At 40.1% G+C, this 23,384-nt stretch overlaps 1 protein-coding gene across 1 annotated transcript in view; it reads right to left on the bottom strand.

Annotated features, from left to right (window-relative positions):
- Positions 1 to 23,384, bottom strand: part of GRID1 (glutamate ionotropic receptor delta type subunit 1) — a 1,005,377-nt gene that overhangs the window by 392,732 nt on the left and 589,261 nt on the right. Inside the window, exon 4 of the mRNA XM_004386072.1 lies at positions 18,399 to 18,452. Within this exon, the coding sequence (XP_004386129.1) occupies positions 18,399 to 18,452 (54 nt within the window). The remainder of the gene's footprint in view (positions 1 to 18,398; positions 18,453 to 23,384) is intronic.

Here is a 23,384-nt window from a genome sequence, read left to right on the forward strand (position 1 = left end):
GTAACATCATGATAAACAGAGAAAAGATTGAAGTTGTCAAGGATTTCATTTTACTTGGATCCACAATCAACACCCATGGAAGCAGCAGTCAGGAAATCTAAAGACGCATTGCATTGGGCAAATCTATTGCCAAAGACCTCTTTAAAGTGTTGACAAGCAAGATGTCACCTTGAAGACTAAAGTGCGCCTGTCTGACCCAATCCATGGTATTTTTCAATCGCATCATATACATGTGAAAGCTGGACAATGACTAAGGTAGACTGAAGAAGAACAGACACCTCTGAATTTTAGTGTTAGCAAAGAATTTTGAATATACCGTGGACTGCCAAAAGAATGAACAAATCTGTCTTGGAGGAAGTACAACCAGAGTGCTCCTTAAAAGCAAGGATGGTGAGAGTACATCTTACATACTTTGGACATGTTGTTAGGAGGGCTCAGTCCCTGGAGAAGGACATCATGCTTGGTAAAGTAGAGAGTCAGTGAAGAAAAGGAAGACCCTCAAGAAGATGGATTGATACAGTGGCTGCAACAATGAGCTCAAGCATAACAATGATTGTAAGCATGGCACAGGACTGAGCAGTGTTTTGTTCTGTGGTGCATAGGGTCACTACGACTTGGAACTCACTGGACGGTGCCTACCAACAACAACATACAAAACCAACAGCCAGCATTATTGTCAATAGAGAGAGTATTCCCCTTGAGAACAGGAATGAGACAAGGATGCCCTTTATCATTACTCTTATTCAATAGTGTACTGGGAGTCCTAGCTAGAGCAATAAGGCAAGAAAGGGAAATACAGGGTATCCGAATTGGAAAGGAAGGAGTAAAACTATTCTTATCACAGATGACACGATCCTATACTTAGAAAATCCCAAAGACTTCACAAGAAAGTTACTGGGACTAATAGAGAGATTCAGCAAAGTGGCAGAGTACAAGATCAGTGCACAGAAATCATTTAGGTTCCTCTACACTAACAAGTAGGACTCTGACAATGAAATCAAGAAATTAATACCATTTACTATCGTCCATAAAAGGATAAAATACCTAGGAATAAACATAACTAGGGACGTAAAAGACTTATACAAGGAAAAGAATAAAACACTACTGCAAGAAACTAAAACAGATCTACATAAATGGAAAAACATACCATGCTCACGGACTGGAAGACTTAACATTGTGAAAATGTCAACCCTACCAAAAGCAATCTATAGATATATTGCAACCCCAATCCAAATCCCAACAACATTATTTAATGAAACAGAAAACCAATTTCCAACTTTATATGGAAAGGAAGGAGCTGCCGAACAGCTAAAGCAATATTAAAGAAGAGCAAAGTAGGAGGCCCCACACTTTCTTATCTCAAAACTTACTTTACAGCCCCCACAATCAAAAAACAGCCTGGTACTGGTTCAATGACAGATAGTCAATGGAACAGAATTGAGAACCCAGAAGTAAATCCATCCATCTATGGGAAGCTGATCTTCAACCAACGATCAAAGTCCATTCAGCAGAGAAGAAAAAATTTCTTTAACAAATGATGCTGGCAACACTGGATATCCATATGCAGAAAAATGAATCAGGATTCATACCTCACACCATACACAAAAACTAACTCAAAATGGATCAAAGACTTATCTGTTAAAGCTAAAACTTATAAAGTTCCTGGAAGATAAAATAGGATCAAAACTAGGGGACCTAATTACCAGCATAGTCTATTGAACAGAATTAAAAACGCATAAATGACAGAAGATAAATTAGATAACTGAGAACACCTAAAAATTAAATAATAAGCATAAGGTTAATCAAAAGACTTTATCAACAAAGTAAAAAGAGCAGCTATGGACTGAGGAAAAAAAATCTTTCACGATGACATATCTGATAAGGGTATAATCTCTAAACTACTTAGAAAACTTCAACAGCTCAACAACAAAAAGACAAACAACCATTTATAAAATGGGCAAAGGACGTGAACAGACACTTCACCGAAGAGGACATTCATGCAACCAACAAACATGTGAAAAGATGATCGTGATCATTAGCCATTAAACGCGTTTAAAAAAACCCACTGCCGTCAAGTGGATTCCAACTCATAGCCACCTTATAGCCATTAGAGAGATGTAAATCAAAATTACAAGGAGATACTATCTCACTCCCTGCAAAAATGGCAATGATAAAAAAAAAAAAAAACAGAAAACAACAAATGCTGGTGAGGTTGTGAGGGGATTGAAACACTTATACATTGCTGGTGGGATTGTAAAATGGTACAACCACTATAGAAAACAGTATGGTGCTTTCTCAAAAATCTAAAAATAGAAATACCTTATGATCCAGCAATCCCAGTCCTAGGTATATATCCTAGAGATACATGAGTAGTGACAGCAGTGTGTAGACATATGTACACCTATGTTCATTGCAGCATTATTCACAATAGCAAAAAGATGGAAACAACCTAAGTGCTCATCAACAGATAAATGGATAAACAAATTGTGGTAAATACATACAATGGAATATTACACAGCTATAAAGAATAATGATGAGTTCTTGAAACATCTTCTTATGTGGATGAATCTGGAGGACATTATGCTGACTGAACTAAGTCAATCACAAAAAAAGAAATATTGTATTCTCCTACTAATATAAAAAGTCAAGAATAGATGTACACACAGAGAGCAAAGTTCTTTGATGGTTACAAGAGATGGCAGGGATAGAGAGGGAGAATCACTTTCTAGATAGTAAACATTTGTTACTTTGGGTGATGGGAAGGCAATCCCAAATATGGGTGAAGTCTGCACAACTTGACCAACATAAATAAAGACTCTAAGAAGTACATGAGAGAGAAAAAGAAACAGTTTTCATGAATGCTATAACATACATAATTTTGCAACAACAGTAAAAACAACCAAAAAATATGTGTGTGGTTATGTAGGTAGATATGCATGTATATATGTGTATAGGAAGACATATGTGAGTAAATGCACATGCACATACAGGTGTATCTTCCGGCATATGTATACACGTTTGTGTGTGCTACACATATATCCATATATATAACAAACTACATAGGGTCCTCACAGTTATGGGGGCTTCCTAGACATATCCAAACGACTTGCAGGATTAGTTTACTGATTCAAAAGGCTTGGGACCATACTCTTGGTGGACAACTTAGTCAACTGGCATAACATAGTTCACAAAGATAATGTTCTACATCCTAGTTTGATGAGTAGCATCTGGGGTCTTAAAAGCTTGCAAGTGGCTATCTACAATAAAACTATTGGTCTCTATTTGTAATGGTGCAAAAGAGAATGAAGGAAATCAAAAGCTCAAAGAAGAAACTAGCCCACTGGATTAATAACCCACATGAACCACAACCTCTCCTAACCTGAGACCAAAAGAATTAGATGGTGCCCGACTACCACCACTGACCATTCTGACAAGGGACACAATAGAAGGCCCTGGATAGAATAGGATAAAAATGTAGGAAAAAACTCAAATTCCTAAAAAAAGGTCCGACCTACTGAATTGATAAAGACTAGAAGAACCCCCAAGACTACTGCTCTAAGATACCCTTTGAACTTGGAATTAAAGCTATTTCTGCAGGTCACCTTTCAGCCAAATAATAGATTTGCTTATAAAATAAACACTACCACTCATGAGTAATGTGTTTCCTTAAACAATTAACTATATGAGACCAAAAGGTTAACAGTTACCCAAAAGCAAAGATGAGAAGGGAAAGAGGGGAAGGGAAGCTAAATCAATGGAAACAGAACAAACAGAATGGAAATAATGAGAATGCTGACACATTGTAAACATTTTAACCAATGGCATGGAACAATTTCTATAAAAATTGTTAAAGGGGAACCTAATTTGCTGTGTAAACTTTCACCTAAAACACAAAATACTATTAAAAAAGTAAGAACAGAAGCAATGACGGCATACAATCCTATTACACACTACAGGAAGTGAATGAGTCAGAGCCAGGAACAGTAATCACTGGGCATGCTGGACATGAAATATTTAATGTTTTAATTCAGACAACAATACAATAATGCAACAATGGGCTCAAGCATAACAACAGTCACAAGGATGGCACAGGACTGAGCTGTGTTTTGTTCTGTTGTACATAGGGTTGCTATGAGTCTGAACCAACTCAACAGCAACTAACAACAATTCAGGCAAGTACCTTAAACTAATCAAATTCAGTAAATCAAGCAAGTCTTCTGACAAGCGCAGTGCCCAGTGCAAAAGGAATAAATTAAATGAGTAAGATAGTGACAATAACAACACCAACTAGTTCCTTCAAATTATCATTTTTTCAAGTTGAATTTAATTTTGTTAGATTAAAAAAAGTATAACAAGTCAAAGAAAATGTTAATAATGTACGTAGTCTAGAAAAAAGTAAAATATAATGATTACGTACCCTTTTCTAAACATCAACCTCCTATATTAGATGAGCTACGGAAATTTTTATTCTTACTATAGTATCAATTTACGTATGTGATCCATATCTGTTTCTCCCCTTTTACTCATGGGATGGAATGGCTGAAAATGAAATATACCTGTATATGTACAACTTTGTGGTTACATCTTTGTTCAACATGATAAAACTTTAACCCTAGAAGACAATACATCCTTGGAAATATAGTACTATATAAATGGAGTCAGCTGCCATGTAGCATAAGAATTAGATTATTTAATGTATTATACAAAATCTGATCACATAGATATGTTAAAAAAAAACAACTTGCACACATTCAAAAAATTAAAGGTAAACAAAAAAAATGTAAAAATCAACTTAGCTTTGAGAGAATAATTCTTTTTACTTGAGCATAATTCTTACCCTGTTCTCTTGAAGGTAAAATTTTAAAATATAACAAGCAAACAAACATGTTTTAGCTCATCAATTTCATTCCCCTTCCAAATGTGTCATCCATCATGGAAAACAGGGCTATCAAAACTTTATGTTTGGAAATATTGATTTGCTTTTCTAAATATAATACTTTGTTGCTAAAAATAAAAAACCAAAACTAGTATTACGCCTCCTCAAAGAGACCAAGGATAATGTCAGTAAAACTCTAGAAGAATTCAGGAAAAAAATACAAACAACAAACTCAATAAAGAAATAGAATCCTTAAAAAAACAAAACTAGAAATTTAGAAGCTTAATAATAAAATAACATAAACAACTCAATGAAAGGACACTAAAGTAGAACTGAAACCATGGAAGAAAAATCAATGAAATAGAGGACAAAGCCCTTAATATTACTCCATCTGAGGAACAAACAGAAAAAAAAATAGAAGAAAAACAGAGAAAGTCTACAGGTTATATGAGACACAATCAAAATAAACAATATACAGATTTTATATTATTCTTCCAGAAATGGAAGAGAGAAAAAAAAATACAGAGAATTTTTGAAGAATTAATGGCAGAAACCATTCCAAATGTCATGAAATACGAGAAGATTTTCATCTAAGAAGCTGAAGGAACTCCATATAGGATAGATCCCAAGAAAAATTCACTGAGACATATCATAATCAAACTTTCCAGATCCAAAGACAAAGAATTTTGTGAGATGCACATGAAAAGTAAAATATAACCTACAAAGTGGCCTCAATAAGAATAAATGCTAATTTGTCAGAAACTATGCAGGCAAGAAGGCAATGGGATAACATATATAATGCCCTGAAAGAAAAGAGCTGTCAATCGAGAATTATATATCCAGCAAAATTGTCATTCAAAAATGAGGGCTAAATTAAGACATTCTTAGATAAGCTAAAATTAAAGGAAATTGTAACCACCAAACCATCCCTACAATAAATATTAAAGGGAGTTGTTGGATAGAAAATAAGGAGCCCTAGTGGTGCAGTGGTTAAAGTGCTTAGCTGCTAACTGAAATGTCAGTGGTTTGAACCTACCAGCCATTCCGTGGAGGAAAGATGTTCAGTCTGATTCCATAAAAATTATAGCCTTGGAAACACTATGGGGTCAGTTCTACTCTGCCCTAGTCTCTATACATCAGAATCTACTCAACAGCAATGGATTTTCGGATAGAAAACCAACAACACCAGACAACAACCTGAGGTAAAGACACATAAGTATCAGCCTGATACCAAGCCAGGTAAAGACATCACAACAGTAATATAAATTTAAAAAAAATGATTACAGAGAAACTGAGACCCGAAGATGTAACTGACAAAATCAAAATAAAAGGGGGAATGAAGGGTGAAGTTATAGAACTTCCATACAGTGAGGAAGTTAAGATGATTTCAAGATATAACAAACCGTTTTGAATGTAGGATGTTAAATGTAAACCTCATGGCAACCACAAAGAAAATTAATAAATCTACTCACCAAAATAAACAAGAAATCAAAAAGATGCAGTAAACACAAAACAACAATAATTAAAGGAAAAAACTGATATACAAAAAGAACTCAGCACAGAAAGTAAAGCAGAACAAAGAAACCATTAACACCACACACATACACAAAAGTGTAACAAAATGGCTGCAGTAAATTCTTACCTACTGACAATCACACTGAATGTAAAGATTAAATGTATCAGTAAAGAAACAGAGAGTGGTAGAATGGATTTAAGAAAAAAATGACCCATCAATATGTTTTATACAAGAGACACACATTAAGCACAAAGACATAAAAACGTTAAAAATCAAAGGATGGAAAAAAACATACCAAGCAAACAGAAAGCAAAAATGTCATTTTAATACCTTACAAAATAGACTTTAAGTCAAAAGCCATTATAAGAAAAAAAAAAGGATATTATATAATGATAAAAGGATCAATTCACCAAGAAGACATAACAATTATAAATATTTATGCAACCAATTGCCAGCAGCCCAAAATTTATAAAGAAACTCGAACAGAATTAAAGAGATAGACAGACTCATAATAATAGCAGATTTTAATACACCACTTTTGATGATGGCTAGAAAATAGAAAGAAAATCAATAGAGATATAGAAGACCTGATTAACATTATTATACAACTGGACCTAACTGACATATATAGAACATATCACCCAATAGTAGCAAAATATGCATGCTACACCACACATGGAACATTATCTAGAAGAGCCCATATTTTAGGCCTAAAAGCAGACCTCAATGAATTTATAATGATTAAAATCATACAATGCATCTTCTCTTACAATGACAGTATGAAGCTACAAACCATAACTGGAATAATAAGAAAAAATAAATAAATACACGGAAACTAAATAACTCACTACTAAAAAAACTATTGGGTCATAGAAAAAATCAAAAGTGAAATTAAAAAATACTTACAGTCAAATAAGAAAAATAACACAACATACCAAAACCTTTGGGACACAGCAAAAGCATGCTCAGAAGGAAATTCATAGCAATAAATGTATATATTAAAAAAGAAGAGAGATCCAAAATTGATATCTTAACCTGACAACTTGAACAAATAGAAAAGGAAGATCAAATGAAGACCAAAACTACAAGAAGAAAGGAAATAATAAAGATTTTAGCAAAAATAAACGAAACAGAAAACAATAGAACCAATAAGATGAGAAGTTGGTACTTTGAAAGAATCAGTAAAGTAGATAAACCACTAGCTAAACTGACAAAGAAAAAAAATGAGATGATGCAAATAACCAAAAGAAGAAATGAAATTGGAGACATTACAACAGATACAACTGAGATAAAGAGGATCATAACAGAATATTATAAAAAATTGTACTCCAAAAATTTGAAAACCTAGAAGTGGCCAAATTCCTAGAAAAACACAACCTACCTAAACTAACACAAATAGAGTCTGAAAATCTAAACAGACCCATAACAAAAGAACAGATTGAAGAGGTCATCAAAATAATCCTCCCCTTAAAAAAAAAACAGGACCAGATGGCTTCAGTGGGGAATTTTACCAAACATTCAGAGAAGAGTTGGCACCAATTCCACTCAACCTATTTTACTGGAATGGAAAAACTAATCACCAACTTTATATAGAAACAGAACCCCTACCTCACACCATACACAAAAACTAACTCAAAAGGAATTAAAGGTCTAAATTTTCAACCTAAAACTAGAAAGTTGCTACAAGGAAACATAGGGACAAAAATATGGTACCTAATTAAAAAAAAAAAAAAAAAAAAAGATTATCAAACACAACTATAAATGCACAGACAACAGAAAACAAATTAGATAGTTAGGATCTCATGAAAATTAAATACTTATACTCTTCAAAAGTCTTTATCAGTAAGGTAAAAAGACAACCTACAGACTGGGAAAAAATCTTTGGGAATGACATATCCAATAAGGGTCTAATCTCCAAATTATATAGAAAACATCAATAAATCAACAACAAAAAACCAAACAATCCAATTTAAAAATGGGAAAGGACATGTATAGGCACTTCACCAAAGAGGATATTCAAGCAGCCAACCAACACAAGAAAAGATGCTAATGATCATTACCATTAGAGAGATGCAAATCAAAATTGCAGTGAGGTACTCTCTCACCCTTGCTAAAATGGTGCTGATTAAGAAAACAGAAAACAGCAAATTCTGGTGAAGATGTGGGGAGACTGGAACACTTATCCAGTTCTGGTGGAACTGTAAAATGGTACAACCACTATGTAAAAATTATGGTGCTTCCTCAAACAGCTAGAAATAGAACTACCTTATGATCCAGCAATCCCACTCCTAGGTATATTCCACAGAGATCTAAGAGGACGAACAGACATATGCACACTTATGTTCACTGCAGTACTATTCACAACAGCAAAAACATGGGAACAATCTAAGTGCCCATCAACAGATGAATGGATAAACAAAATGTGGTACATATATACAATGGAATACTATGCAGCTGTAAAGAATAACATCTCAAAATGAAGAAAACAAAAATCCTCAAAACTGGACCAATAAACAACATCATGATAAATGGAGAAAATACTGAAGTGGTCAAGGACTTCATTTTACATGTATCCACAATCAATGCCCATGGAAGCAGGAGTCAAGAAATCAAATGATGTATTGCATTGGGCAAATCTGCTGCAAAAGACCTCTTTAGTGTTACAAAGTAAAGTTTCACTTTGAGGACTAAGGTGTGCCTGAGCCAAGCCGGGTATTTTCAATTGCCTCCTATGCATGTGAAAGCTGGACAATGAATAAGGAAGACCAAAGAAGAATTGATGCCTTTGAATTAAAGTGTTGGCGATGAATACTGAATATACCATGGTATGCCAGAAGAACAAACAAATCCTTCTTGGAAGAAGTACAGCCAGAACGCTCCTTGGAAGTGAGGATGGTAAGACTTTCTCTCACGTGATTTAGACATCTTATCAGGTGGGACACATCCCCGGAGAAGGACATCATGCTTTGTAAATTAGAGGGTCAGCAAAAAAGAGGAAGGTCCTCAACGAGATGGACTGACACAGTGGCTGCAAGGATGGGCTCAAGTATAACAACTATTGTGAGGATGGCACGGGACTGGGCAGTGTTTCGTTCTGTTGTACACAGGGTCACTATGAGTTGGAACCAACTTGATGGCACCAAACAACATAAAGAATAACAATGAGTTCTTGGAATATCTTATACCATGGATGAATGTAGAGGATATTATACTGAGTGATGTAAGTCAAACACGAAAGGACAAATATTGTATGATCTCACTTTTATAAAGACAAGAACAGGTATACATACAGAAACCAACATTCATAGGTGTTTACCAGGGATGGGTGAGAGACTGGAGGAGGGAAGATCACACTCTAGATAGTAGAAACTTGTTATTTTTGGTGATGATAAAGAAAACACTGAATGTGGATGAAGTGTTCAGAGCTTTACCAAGATATATGATGTCACTAAGAAGTACATAAGAAAAAAAGGATGTTTTTGGTAAATGCTATGACATATGGTTGATATTGTTAGGTGCCATTGAGTTGGTTGCATCTAACATTGAGATGTAATCCATACTGAAGGCTGTAGTCTTTGACCTTCATCAGTAAGTGCTTCAAGTCCTCTTCATTTTCAGCAAGCAAGGTTGTGTTATCTGCTATCACAGGTTGTTAATGAGTTTTCCTCCAATTCTGATGCCGCATTCTTCTTCATATAGTCTAGTTTCTCAGATTATCTGCTCAGCATATACAAACTGAATAAGTATGGTGAAAGGACACAACCCTGACTCACACCCTTTCTGAATTTAAACCATGCAATATCCCCTTGTTCTGTTCAAACAACTGCCTCTTTGTCTAAGTCCAGGTTCTGCACAAACATAATTAAGTGCTCTGGACTTTCCATTCTTCCCAATGCTATCCATAATTTGTTATGATCCACACAGTCAAATGCCATTGTGTAATCAATAAAACACAGGTAAACAACTTTCTGGTATTCTCCGTTTTCACCCAAGATCCATCTGACATCAGCTATGATATCCCTCGTTCCCCATCCTCTTCTGAATCTGGTATGAATTTCTGGCATTTCCCTGTTGATGTATAGCTGCAACCATTTTTGAATTATCTTCAGCAAAATTTTACTTGTGTGTGATATTAATGACATTGTTCAAAGATTTCCTCATTCTGTTGATCACCTTTCTTTGGAATGGGCACAAATACGGGTCTCTTCGAATTGGTTGGCTAGGTAGCTATCTTCCAAATTTCTTGGTAGAGATGACTGAGCACTTCCAGTGTTGCATCTGTTTGTTGAAACATCTCAATTTGTATTCCATCAATTCCTGGAGCCTTGTTTTTTGCCAGTGCCTTTGGTTCTGCTTGGACTTTTTCCTTCAGTACCATCAGTTCTTGATCATATGCTACCTTCTGAAATGGCTGAATGTTTACTAATTATTTTTGGTACAGTGACTCTGTGTGTTCATTCCATCTTCTTTTGATGCTTCAAGTGTCATTCAATACTTTGCCCATAGAATCCTTCAATACTGCAACTTGAGGCATGAATTTTTTCTTCAAATCTTTCAGCTTGAGAAATGCTGAGCATGTTCTTCCCTTTAGGTTTTCTAACTCCAGGTCTTCGTATATTTTAATATTTTACTTTGTCTTCTCAAGCTGCCATTTGAAATCTTCTGTTCAGCTTTTTAACTTCATCATTTCTTCCATTTATTTTAGCTATCCTATGATCATCAGCAAGTTTCAGAGTATCTTCTGACACCCATTTTGGTCGTTTCTTTCTTTCCTGTCTTTTTAATGATCTTTTTCTTTCTCCATGTAGGATGTCCTTGACATCATCGCACAACTCGTGTGGTGTTCAGTCATTAGTGTTCAGTGCATCAAATCTACTCTTGAGATGGTCTCTAAATTCAGGCCAGATATACTCAAGGTCATACTTTGGCTCTCGTGGACTTATTTTTATTTCTTCAGCTTCAACCTGAGCAACTGATGGTGTGTTCCACAGTCAGCCCTTGCCCTTGTTCTGACTGATGATATTGAGCTTCTCCATCATCTCTTTCTAAAGATGCAGTCAATTTGATTCCTCTGTATTTCATCCAGTGAGGTCCATGTGTATGTTATTTTTGTTGTTAGGTGCCATCGAATCAGTTCCAACTGATAGCACCCTATGTACAACAGAACAAAACACTATCCAGTCCTGCCCCATCCTCACAATTGTTGTTATGTTTGAGCCCACTGTTGCAGCCACTGTGTCAATCCATCTCATTGAGGGTCTTCTTCTTTGTGGGAAGATGCTTAACTATTATTCTAACAATGACAACATTGTACTTCAGGATAGATCTTGAAATGTTCTTTTTTACAATGAATATGACACTGTTCCTCATCACTTCTTCATTCCTGGCATAGTAGGCCATATGACTGTCCAATTCAAAATGGCCAATGCCAGTCCATTTCAACTCACTAATGCCTAGGATATCTAGTCTACAGGACTAATATTCTACATGAACCATGGCCTCCTCTACCCTGAGACCAGAAGAACTAGATGATGCTGGCTACCACTACTGACCACTCTGATCAGGGCCACAATAAATGGATCCTGATAGAATGGGAGAAAAATGTGGAACAGTACTCAAATTCTTAAAAAATCCAGACTTACTGGGATGATTGAGATTAAAGTACTCCTTGAGACTATCACCTTGAGATACCCTTTAAACCTTGAAACGAATCTACCCCCTGAGGTCATCTTTTAACTAAATAACAGATTCACTCATATAATAAAGAATATTACCCATGAGTACTGTGCTCCTTTAAAAAAAAAATTATCTATATGAGACCAAATAGTCAATAATTACTCTAAAGCAAAGATGAAAAGGTAATAGGACAGGGAAACTAGATCATTGGAAATACAACAACCAAAAAGGAAACAATGAGAATGTTGACACATTGTGAAAAATGTAACCAATATCACTAAACAATTTGTGTAGTAATTGTTAAGTGGAAACCTAATTTGCTGTGTAGACTTTCACTGAAAACACAATAAAATAATATTTTTTAAAAATCTACACAAAAACCAAAAAAAAAAGAGGCAAAGAGTATCTAAGGGGATGAAATAAGTTGAAAACAAATAGCAGACTTAAACCTAACCATATCAATAATCATATTAAATGTAAATGATAAAAGTGCCCCCTCTAAAAAGCGTGTTTTCATAACAGATCAAAAGGGCAATACTCAAGTACATGCTGCCTACCATAAAAGCATAAAGAAACAAATAGGTTAAAAGTAAAAGAATGGGGGAATTATATAATGCTAAATTAGTCAAAAGAAAACTGGAATGGCTGTATTAGTATCAAAGAAAGTGTATTTCAGAACAGAGAATATTTTCAGGGATGAAAAGGGCATTTCTTTATGATAATGGGCCAGTTAATCAAGAGGACATAAATATCCTAAAAGTTTATTCCCCTTATAGGAGAGCTTCAAAATGCATGAAACAGAAACGGACAGATCTGCAGGGATAAATGTATGAACTCAAAATTAAAGTTCAAAAATAAGCACAGATAAATAGAAGACATAAACAACACAATCAGCCAATGTGGCCTAATTGACATTTATAGAATATTCCACACAACAACAGCAAATTACACATTCTTTTCAAGAGTTCATGAAACATTTAACGAGAAAGACCATATTACGAGCTATCAAACAAGGCTCAGTAAATTTAAAAGCATTTAGGTAATACAACCTATGTTCTCTAACCACGATAGAATTAAATTTGAAATCAATAACAGGAAGATCCCTGGACAATCCCCCAAATATTTGAAAACTAAATAATACACTTCTAAACAACACTTAGCTCAAAGACGAAATTAAAAAACCGACTATGGAAAGTATTTTAAATTGAACAACAATGAAAACACAATATATCAGGATTTGTGGGATCCCACTAAATCACTTAGGGTGGACACTGTAGCACTAAATAAAAAAAAGGTCTCAATTCAATAATTTTGCCTTTTCCCTTAAGGAAATAGAAAAAGGAGGAGCAAATTAAGGCCAAAATAAAGAGAAAAAAAGAATGAAATAAAAGTATAATCAGTAAAATAGGATACAGTAAAATAATAGAGAAAATCAATGAAAACAACAGCATGTCCTTTGAGAGGATAAATAAAATTGACAAACTTCTAGTCATATAGATCAGGAAAAAAAGAGAGACATAAATTATAAATACCAGGAATAAAAGAGATTTTATTATTACAGATTGAACAATATTAAAAGGATAATGAGGGAATATTATGAACTTTATACCCATAATTTTGACAACTTATATAAAATGGAAAAATTTCTTGAAAGACCTGAATTACCAAAGCTCATTCAAGAAGAACAGGTAACTTGAAAAACCGTATGAATCTATTAAACAAATTTAATTTGTAGTTAAACACTTTCCCACAAAGAAAACTCCAGGCCTAAATGACTTCACTGGTGAATACTATGAAAAACTTAGAGACGAAATAATACCAACTCTACACAAACTCGCTCAGAACATTGAAAATGAGAAAATACTTCCCAACTCATTCAATGAGGCCAGCATTAGCCTGATGCCAAAATGAGAGAAAGACATCAAAAGAAAAGAAAATCAAACAATAACCCTTATGAGCATAAAAGCAAAAATCCTAATCAAAATTTTAACAAATTGAATCCAATAATCTATTTTAAAAAATGATAATACATCATGACAAGTGGGTTCTCTCCCAGGGTTTAATGTCAGAAAACCAATCAGTGTGATTTACCATTATTAACAAAATAACAACAAAAAAAACCCAAAAAACAAACATATTTTATTAATAGACACAGACAAAGCATTTCACAATATCCCACATCACAAGCCCTTCTCCGCATCCCATAACCTCTTCTCCAAGTAAAGCAGGCCCATGATGCTCACCACCAACGTTAACCAGTGAAGGGGTAGATTAAAACGTCCGCATAAAGAAAGCAAACCGAAGCATGTGCCGTTGAGTGTTTATCTTTTAAACCAGAAAAATGCACTAAGCAAGGCAAGCACAAAGGAAGACAATGAAGGACGGAGCCTGCAAGGAATGTGGGGAGGGGGACTGCAGCTGCAGGACCACCATGGAGACCTCCTTGGAGACAGATGTGGGGCAAAGAGACATAGACTGGAGCTGGTATGAGGGACGATCCTTCCTTCCTGCAGAGAAATGGGGTGCAGTTTTGGGAAGTGGAAGACACGGCCCCCACTGTGTAGCAGCTGGAATTCTGGAGACAATGGTGAAGGGTGAGCCACCAATCCCTCCACCCGACCCTCCCTCCTCTTACTGTGTCCCAAGCCATCACCTATGACAAAGAGAAAGACAATGATTTCCCAGCTGGAAATGATGTGTCCATGGTTCTGTATTTGGATCACTTAAAAAAATTTGTGGAGCCTAAAATGATATCACTGTAATAAGAACAAAAGGGCTTTTAGCTTCAATGGGGCATGTTGAACATGGCTGGCTCACAAGGATACAACTGCATGTAACTGAGAGAGCACCTTGGTCATTAATGAGAAGTGTGCACTGTGGTCCAAGGGTTGGCATTTTACAGGAGGCCCCAACTTTGCACTGCAAACTTCAAGAATGGCCTCGAGCTAGCACCAAGACAAACCCAAACCATGCCTGTCAGTGTGCATACATGAGCCCTAATGTCTCTTTCTACTCAACACCTCTGCTGTGGCTAAGAGTACTGGAAAAGAGAACAAGATTACAATCACTAATGACAATATGGTTCAGGAAGCTGAGAAGTACAAAGCTGAAGATGAGAGACAAGGACAAGGTGTCTTCTAAGAATTCAGTGGAATCCTATGCATCTAACATGAAAGCAACAGTTGAAGGTTGAAAAACTTCAAGGCAAGATCAATGATGAGGACAAACAGAGGATTCTTGGCAAGTGTAATGAAATTATCAACTGGCTTGATAAGAATTGGACGGCAGAGAAGGAAGAATTTGAACATCAGCAGAAAGAGCTGGAGAAAGTCTGCAACGCCACTGTTACCAAGCTGTACAGAGTTCCAGAGGCATGCCTGGAGGGATGCTGGGGGCTTCCCTGGTGGTGGAGCTCCTCCGTCTGGTGGTGCCTCTTCTGGCCCCACTACTGAAGAGGCTGATCAAGCCAATCTCTGAAAAGAGATAACTTTAGCATTGTTTCACAGGACAAAAAAAAAGAAAAAAATGAAGGACCCAAAATTATAGCACATTCAGCGACAGTTTTAAAAGTTAAACTAGTATATTAAATTTCTGGGCATTCTCTATACTTGAATATGGAATATGTGTATAGGCAAAGGAAGCAACCCTGCACTTTATTAGCACTGTATTGTAAGTGGAAAATGCAATGTCTTAAATAAAACTGTATTTAAAATTGGCACCAAAAAAATTAAGTATTTTGATTATGAGATGTGGCTATCTTGCCCATCTCCCTAGAAGCAGGAATGTTGCCTATGTTGCTCATGAGCTTCTCCGTGTTGTTTGATTCTGTACAGTCTAGCCAGAAACATCAAGTTGTTTCGAAGTAGCCAAGTGTGATTGTGAGCATTGGCTGTGTCATTAAAAGTTGTAATCTCGGGGGAAAAAAAAAAGGCTAAGCTCCAGACGTGGCTCTACCACGAGGCCGAGGACCCGCCCCTGCAGGCTAGGTGAAGGTGAGAGTCTCCTCCACCAATTTTATGGATCTTTGCCAAGACCTGGGCATGATCATAAGGAATGACACTGGTGGAAAAGAGCCTGGCTTTGGAGCCAAAGAGTCTTGAGATTGAGTCCCAGATGCACTATCCCATAACCTGGGCAAGTTCGTCAACCACTCAAGCCTCCACTTTCCCATGTGTGAAAAGGGGGATGGTAATGAAACTGCCCTACAAAGTGGTTGACGAGGCCTAAGGAAGGTAGCAAATGAACGCGTTTTGACAAGCGCCTGGCATATAACAGGTGATCAGGAAATGGTAGCTGTTTCCCTTTCCTCTCAAGAGGAAGAGCCTCCGCAGAGAGAGCAAGGTGGAGGGAGGGGGTCCTAGAGGCCCCTTGCTCCTGCAGGAGCAGACACTTAGCCTAGGACATATCCACGATCCGTGTGCACTGCTCGTCCAGCCCGGGGTGCACGGCTGACCATGGGGGCCAGGGGGCGGCATGACAAGCCTCCTGCTTGAGGCCGTTCCAGCACGGCACCACTCCTGACTCCCTCTGGTGACTGTCACCTGGGCTCTCACTTGCACCTGAAATGCCAGTGGAGAATGCCGGGGGTGCCTCACACTGGCCTTATCTGAAATTAACCTAGCACTGAAGAGGGGGTCAGAAGGGACAGACAGAGGGCCCTGGGGGTGGGGAGGGGATGCAGGCAAGTGAAAAGAAAAGGGGTTAGAGACAGGAGAAATGGAGCACTTTTCTGAAGACTGGCAACTGAGCTATTCAATTTGGAGAAGTCATCAAAAAAGAAAACCCAGCCTCAGACATTCACCGTAAGGGGCACTTGGAATGAGTCCTTTCTCTGGAACAAAGGAAACTGGACTTCAAGAACCTGTAGAGAAGCTGGCTAAGCATGGAGGATTTGAAGTTGGTGAGGAACAAGGAGGCCTCACGTCAGCTCGGAAGAGTGGGATGGCTGTCGGGTTCCTGCCATTAATTATCAGTGCAACCTTGTGTACCCCGCGGGAGATGGCCAGTTATGGCATGTCTGCCACTGGCCGGTAGACGTGGATTTAATAGAATGTGAAACTTTGGAGGAAAACTGAAAAGTGGGCCTTGTAAACCGTGATTATCTAATACTATCTGCACAATTATTAAAATAAACCACCTCAAACTATTTCAGCCATATTAGCACTGAGCTAATGAAGAAACGCACATCATAAAAAAGAATGAATTACCTACATAATAAACCTTGCCTCTTCCAGAATAAAGCCATTAGGAATTGATCAGCTAATTTTGGAACAGCAGGAGGCCACTGCTCTGATGAAAGCCCACTCCAGGAAAAAGGTCTAGAGACAGTTCTCAGCCACTAGCACTCGGGGGTCCCAGAGGCTGCCCCTGCCAGGAGGCACGTGGATGCCTGGGCAGAGGGGCTTCTTCAGGAAAGCTAGGGGACGTGGTGACAGGGCACTCCTGCGTGATGCCTGCAGTCTGCAGGAAGCCCAGAAGTTTTACATCAGCCAGGGCTGGGCAGAGTGGAATCTGGAAAGCAGAGCAGGACACAGTGATACCATGGTGTTTCCATTCCTCCCAGGGCCAATCAGCAGATGGCCAGGCGTTGGGAGATTTCCCATTCACACCCTTCAGATGATTACATTGATCCCTCCCCACTCCCACCAGCTGCACAGGCATGTGCACACACATATACACATACACACACACAACTCATACACAATCATAAATACACATACATACACAATACTAACACACATATACACACTCAAACACCTACACACTAACACTCACATGCACACTCATGTACTCTAACACCCACACCCACATGCACACACACACTACACACATACTCTAACACACACACATACACACACACACGTGTGCACACACACACTTAGACACACATGCAAACATATAGTCACACACACCCTCAACCTCCTGCAGAAAATGTGGCCTCTGTCCAACCTGCTGCTGATTCCTTTGCCCTCATCCCTCTGCACTCCATTTTCTGACCTGTTCAAACCTCTCTGGCCCGACTCCTGGCCCCTGACTGTTTTTTGCACACTGGCTGCCTCACTTCACCCCACAGACCTTGTGCTCAACTCTACTTCTCTCTGACTCTTGACTCCTGTGGACGCCAGTCTGGATCCTTCCCCTGGTTCCCACCTGCTCTAGATGAGCATCTTGCCCGGTCAAGCCCAACTCCCTGGCCCTCGCTTGGCACATGGGGCACTGGGTCGCACTCCAGCCCCACACATCAGAGTGGGGCCTGAAAGGTTAGCCCTGAGCTCTGCGGGGCAGAGGACTCAGCTTGGCGGCACCCCTCACCAGCAGAGGGGTCCTTACCTCATTCACAAAGACCCAGTGGCTGTCCTTGGAAGCCAGGTTGGTCTCCACAGCCTGTAGAGAGAAAGAGAGAACCAAGTGAGCAGAAGTAAGCCACAGGTTAGCCAACACGCAGGATGACTGCAGACAGGTTTTATAAACACTACTCTGGGAGAACGTGTCCCTAACAAAACATTTGCTTCATTTGCACACGGACATCTGGTTTCCTGCTGCTCTTCTGACTTCTGGAGCAGAAGCCTAGGGCAAGGCAGAGACTTCAGCTCACAGGGCCACCTGAGGTGCATCTCACCTCCTGGCTGCCTGGTCCCTCCCTGAAGAAAGCCTACAAACACCTCTTCTGGAGGGGCAGTCAGAGGGGGAGGGTCCTCACAGTCTGAGCTAGAGGGCAGGAAACCAGAAGGTGGTGGGATTGATGGCGGCTTGTCCAGCCACGAGGAATGACACCAGGAAGACAGAGGCTTACAGTCAGGCTTGGAGCTGCCTTCAGTTCTGTAGGAGCAAGATGCACAGAACTAGGTTTGTTTCAACTCCTGGACAGTGACCTCCTGCCATGATGTTCTTTCACAGCACGCATGCACATACACACCCAAACACACATACTTCATAGTATGTACCACACTTGCACTAGAGTACCAAAAACAAAAAAACCATTGCTGTCGAGTCGATTCTGCCAGAGTAGAACTGTGCTCCATAGAGGTTTTCGGAAGTAGATCCCCAGGCCTTTCTTCCTAGGTGCCTCTGGGTGGACTCAAACTTCCAACTTTTCAGTTAGCAGCCAAGGGTGTCGACCGTTTGCACCACCCGAGGACTCGCTGTGCTAGTTGCCAGTTTATTCATCTTTCATTGTCTCTCTCCTCCACCAGCTGTTGGCTCCATGAGGTCAGGAGCCATGTCTGTTTGGGTCATGGTTGTGTCCCAGAACCTTACACTCTACCCAGCAGTTGGAGCTGAGTCAAGTCTGAACCACGGTGACTCCGTGTGTGTCAGAGTAGAACTACATTCCGTAGGGCTTTCAGTGGCTGATTTTTTGGGAGTAGACCACCAGGTATTTCTTCAAGGCACCTCTGGGTGGACTCAAACCTTCACCCTTTTGGTCAGCAGCAGAGCACGTTAATTGTCTGCACCACCCAGGGACTCCCAGCACATAGTAGGTGCTCTATAAACATTGTTGAATATAAGTATTGGAGGCCAAGGCATATAGGACCCAATGACTTATTTCTGGTTTTGTTGGTTTTTTGGAGTGCTTTTCCCTCCTTCAGTTGGAAAGACCATAGATTTGAGGACATGGAAGGGCTTCATGGATCCTGGCATGTCCTGTAAGGAACACTCACAGTTAACATGTGCCAAGTGCTCACTGAGCAACAGACACCATGCCAGGCCATGTATGTACCTGTGAGGGAGTCATCGAATCATAGTCTATTTTTTATTTTTTGTAATGTAATTTTTGTTACTCTTTTTATTTGAAAAAATACAGAAAAATAAAATTGTTTGGAATCATTCCATAATCCCACCCCATTTTTAAAAATCTGATAAAGTAGGGAAGACACCCCCACTTATTCCTCCGAATTCATCCCCCAGGGGTCACCAGAGGTGTCCCCTTCCATAAGCCTCCCTGTGCTTTCATGGTCACATCTGTAAGTGCATATCTACACGCACATAGCAGGAAGGAATTTTTATTAAAATGAGATCATAAAATACACATCAGGTTGTAACTGTAATTTTTTTACTAATCTACATATCAGGAAGGAGCAATAGTGGTTCAGTAGTAGAATTCTTGCCTTCCATGCAGGAGAACCAGGTTCAATTCCCAGCCAACACACCTCATGCACAGCCACCACCCATCTGTCAGTGAAGGCTTCTGTTTCTATGATCCTGAACAGGTTTCAGTGGAGTTTCCAGACTAAGACAAACTAGAAAGAAAGGCCTAGAAATCTACTTCCGAAAATAGCCAATGAAAACTCTACAGATCACAATGGAACTGATCCACAATCCGTCATGGGGATGGTGCAGAACCAGGTTGCATTTCATTCCAATGTGCATGGAGTCGCCACGGGTCAGGAGCCGACTCAACAGCAGCTAACAACAACACATACCAAGAATTTCTTTCCAGGTCAGTTCATAGAGCTGACTCATTCTTCCTGACAAATGAGGCTGAGAAGGAAAAATGGGCTGCACACAACCTAGCCAGTGTGTGGCTAAGCGTTAGGAAGCATGTGGAATAGAGCCAGTAGGAATACCCAGGTGAACCCTAGCATCTCAGTCCTTTACAGACATCACCCCACAGGACACAGACTGCACATGACGGCCTTTTCTGAGCCAGGCTAGGGTGAGCACCCAGACTCCGGCCTCTCTACCCTATGAACGAGAGGGTACCATCCCTGAGAAGAGACAAACAGGGCTCGGAGCCTGGAGTGGGGTGGGACAACTCCACCCCACTGCCATTTCACCTCCCGTCTCGGTCTGCTCACCTGGAAAGTGAAGACAGCACTTGCCCCTGGCCTCCATCTGCCAACGTATGTGAAACATTTTAAGGTCTTGTCTCAAGAAGAGACAAACACACAGAACGGAATTCGAACAAGTCCCAAGCCTTTCCCAAGAAGCAGAGAGGGGAATTTTGTCTTCCCAACCCTTCATGAGTTCCACCCTTGTTCCTGGTGCTAGCTTGGATGCTGAAAGGGAGTCTTCTCTCTCCTGCTATACAAGTCCTCCTTCCTGACATTTCTCTTAATGAGCCACATCCCCACAATCCCTCTCTTCTCCAAGGAAACTGATATGTTTAACACCACAGCTGGCTCCCCTACCTCAGGAAGAAGGTTCCAGGTGGTATCTCCACAGGATGCCAAGCTACATGTCTGGTAGTTGGTGGTGCTTTGTCCTGAGGACACCTTCCACCCCATTCTACACACTCAGTAACCCAGGTCCTCTCCACAGAAGCCACAAGGACTCAAGAGCCAGCAATCTCTGATGAGCCCAGGGATGAGGCGAGAAGGGAGAGCACCTTGGGATGGAAACACAGCATGCTGCCCAGCACAGAATCTCTTGCCTCAGCACACAAACGTCCATACTGAGGCCCCTGATAGGGAGGCAACGGAGGGAGACATGAAGAATGGATGGATGGAGAACATTCTGCAGTACAGGGCTGGGCTCTGGCTCACCTTGACTCTCGGCAGTTCAGCATTTTTTTAGTACTCATGTGGAGGACGTTGGTGACACACTGATAAAATATGCACATGACACAGAGCCAGAAGAATGTCATATGATGGATCGAAATAAGATCTCAGAAGGCTGGCACTCTGAACTGAGTCTAAAGAGATGCAGTTTAACAAGGTGAACTCCAAGTCCTGCACTTGGTTTTCCCCAGAAGGGCAAATGGGGAGATGAACCTTGAGATGACTCAGGGGAAGGCGCAGGGGTGGGGGTCTCTTCTGTCCCTCGAGAGGTCGATCTTACTGGGTCACCCCTCTTGATGAACGACACAGTAGACTGGAGCTTGGCTCCTGGAGAACGGTGTAAATAGGTAGCAGGTTAAAGTGACAAAGAATGCATAGAACCTGAGACATTGTGGTTAGCTGCTGTCAAGTGAGCTCAAACTCAACATCCCCATGTGCAAAAGAACTGAACATTGCCCAGTTCTGGGTCATCTTCAAGATTGTTGGTATGGAGGTTCCAGCAAAATGGTGCTCTAGGCAGAAGCACCACGCCGTCCCGCCACAGCAAAGATCCGAAAAACTAAGCCGAACAGAGAATACAACAATCCTGAAACCCTAAAACATCAAATGAAGAGATAAAGAACTCAGCCAAGCACCAAATGGAGTGAGAAAACTGATAGAGAACAGAGAGCGAGGAGAGATTTATGCAGAGGTCCCCCACCAGCTAACGCAGAGCGGATCCGCCATCTTGGACTCCTATCAGAGACCAGCAAACAGGGGAGACGAGAAAGCAGCCTCACAGAGCGTCCAGCGGGACACAAAACAACCGGTAATTTGAGATATACGCTTTCCCACCACCCACCCTTCTTCACCCCGACTCGGCCTCCTCTGCTTCCCGCAGCCACAACCTCTTGACTGGGAAACACCAGCTGCTTGGATTCCACATACCGAACGGGCCGGCTCTCAGTGCCATTTGTTGGCTGCTGGTGTTGCCTTTTTCCGCTTCTTTTGATTTCTTCCTTACCTCTCACCACCTCCCACTTTCGCTCAAATACCTGGCTCCGTGTGCCATCTTTGCTTCTTCCTCAGGGGCTGCAGAGCTCCGGTAATTTGTGATATACACTTTCCCACTCCCTACCCTTCTTCACCCACACTCAGCACCTTCTGCTTCCTGCAGACACAGTCTCTTGTCTGAGAAACACCAGCCCGCACTAGCTGGCTCTCTGAGTGCCATTTGCTGGCTGCTAATGTTGTTTTTTTTCCCTGCTTCTTTTGATTTCTTCCTTACCTCTCGCCACCTCCCCTCCTTTTGCTCAAATACCTGACTCCGTGCACCATCTTTGCTTCTTCCTAAGGGGCTATGGAGCTCCGTTCGACTGTGGAGCTGCTGCCCAGTCTGGGCTGCCACGCTGGTGGGATCCCAGGGCTTTTGTCCATTTGTTTATTTTGAATTTTTTGTTTGTTTTCTTTTCTTTTTCTTGAGTTGGGAGCCCTTTCTGTCCAGGCGGTGGGGCATGGCAAAGAGACTTCCCACTCAGCTTGTACAGACGTGCAGAGGGATCCCTGACAGCATTTCTTTTCTCGTTGCGCTTTTTTTTTTCCTGTTTTTTTGGGGGCCTCTCTTGTTTTTTTTTTTTTAATTAGTTTTCTTTTCCCTCTTTTTCCCTTTTTGTCTTTCTTCATTGCTCAGTTTCTCATCTCTCTATATCTTCCTTCTCTTTCTGATCCCTGAATACCAGGTGTTGTCTACCTCTATGCCTTCTAGCCAGGCTGTACTGCAACATCTCAGAGTGACTTCCCCAGACCTCATAGCTGCACCGGTGGGATCCCTGGGAAC

Source organism: Trichechus manatus, unplaced genomic scaffold, assembly GCF_000243295.1.
Source record: "Trichechus manatus latirostris isolate Lorelei unplaced genomic scaffold, TriManLat1.0 scaffold00155, whole genome shotgun sequence".
Taxonomy (NCBI): domain Eukaryota; kingdom Metazoa; phylum Chordata; class Mammalia; order Sirenia; family Trichechidae; genus Trichechus; species Trichechus manatus.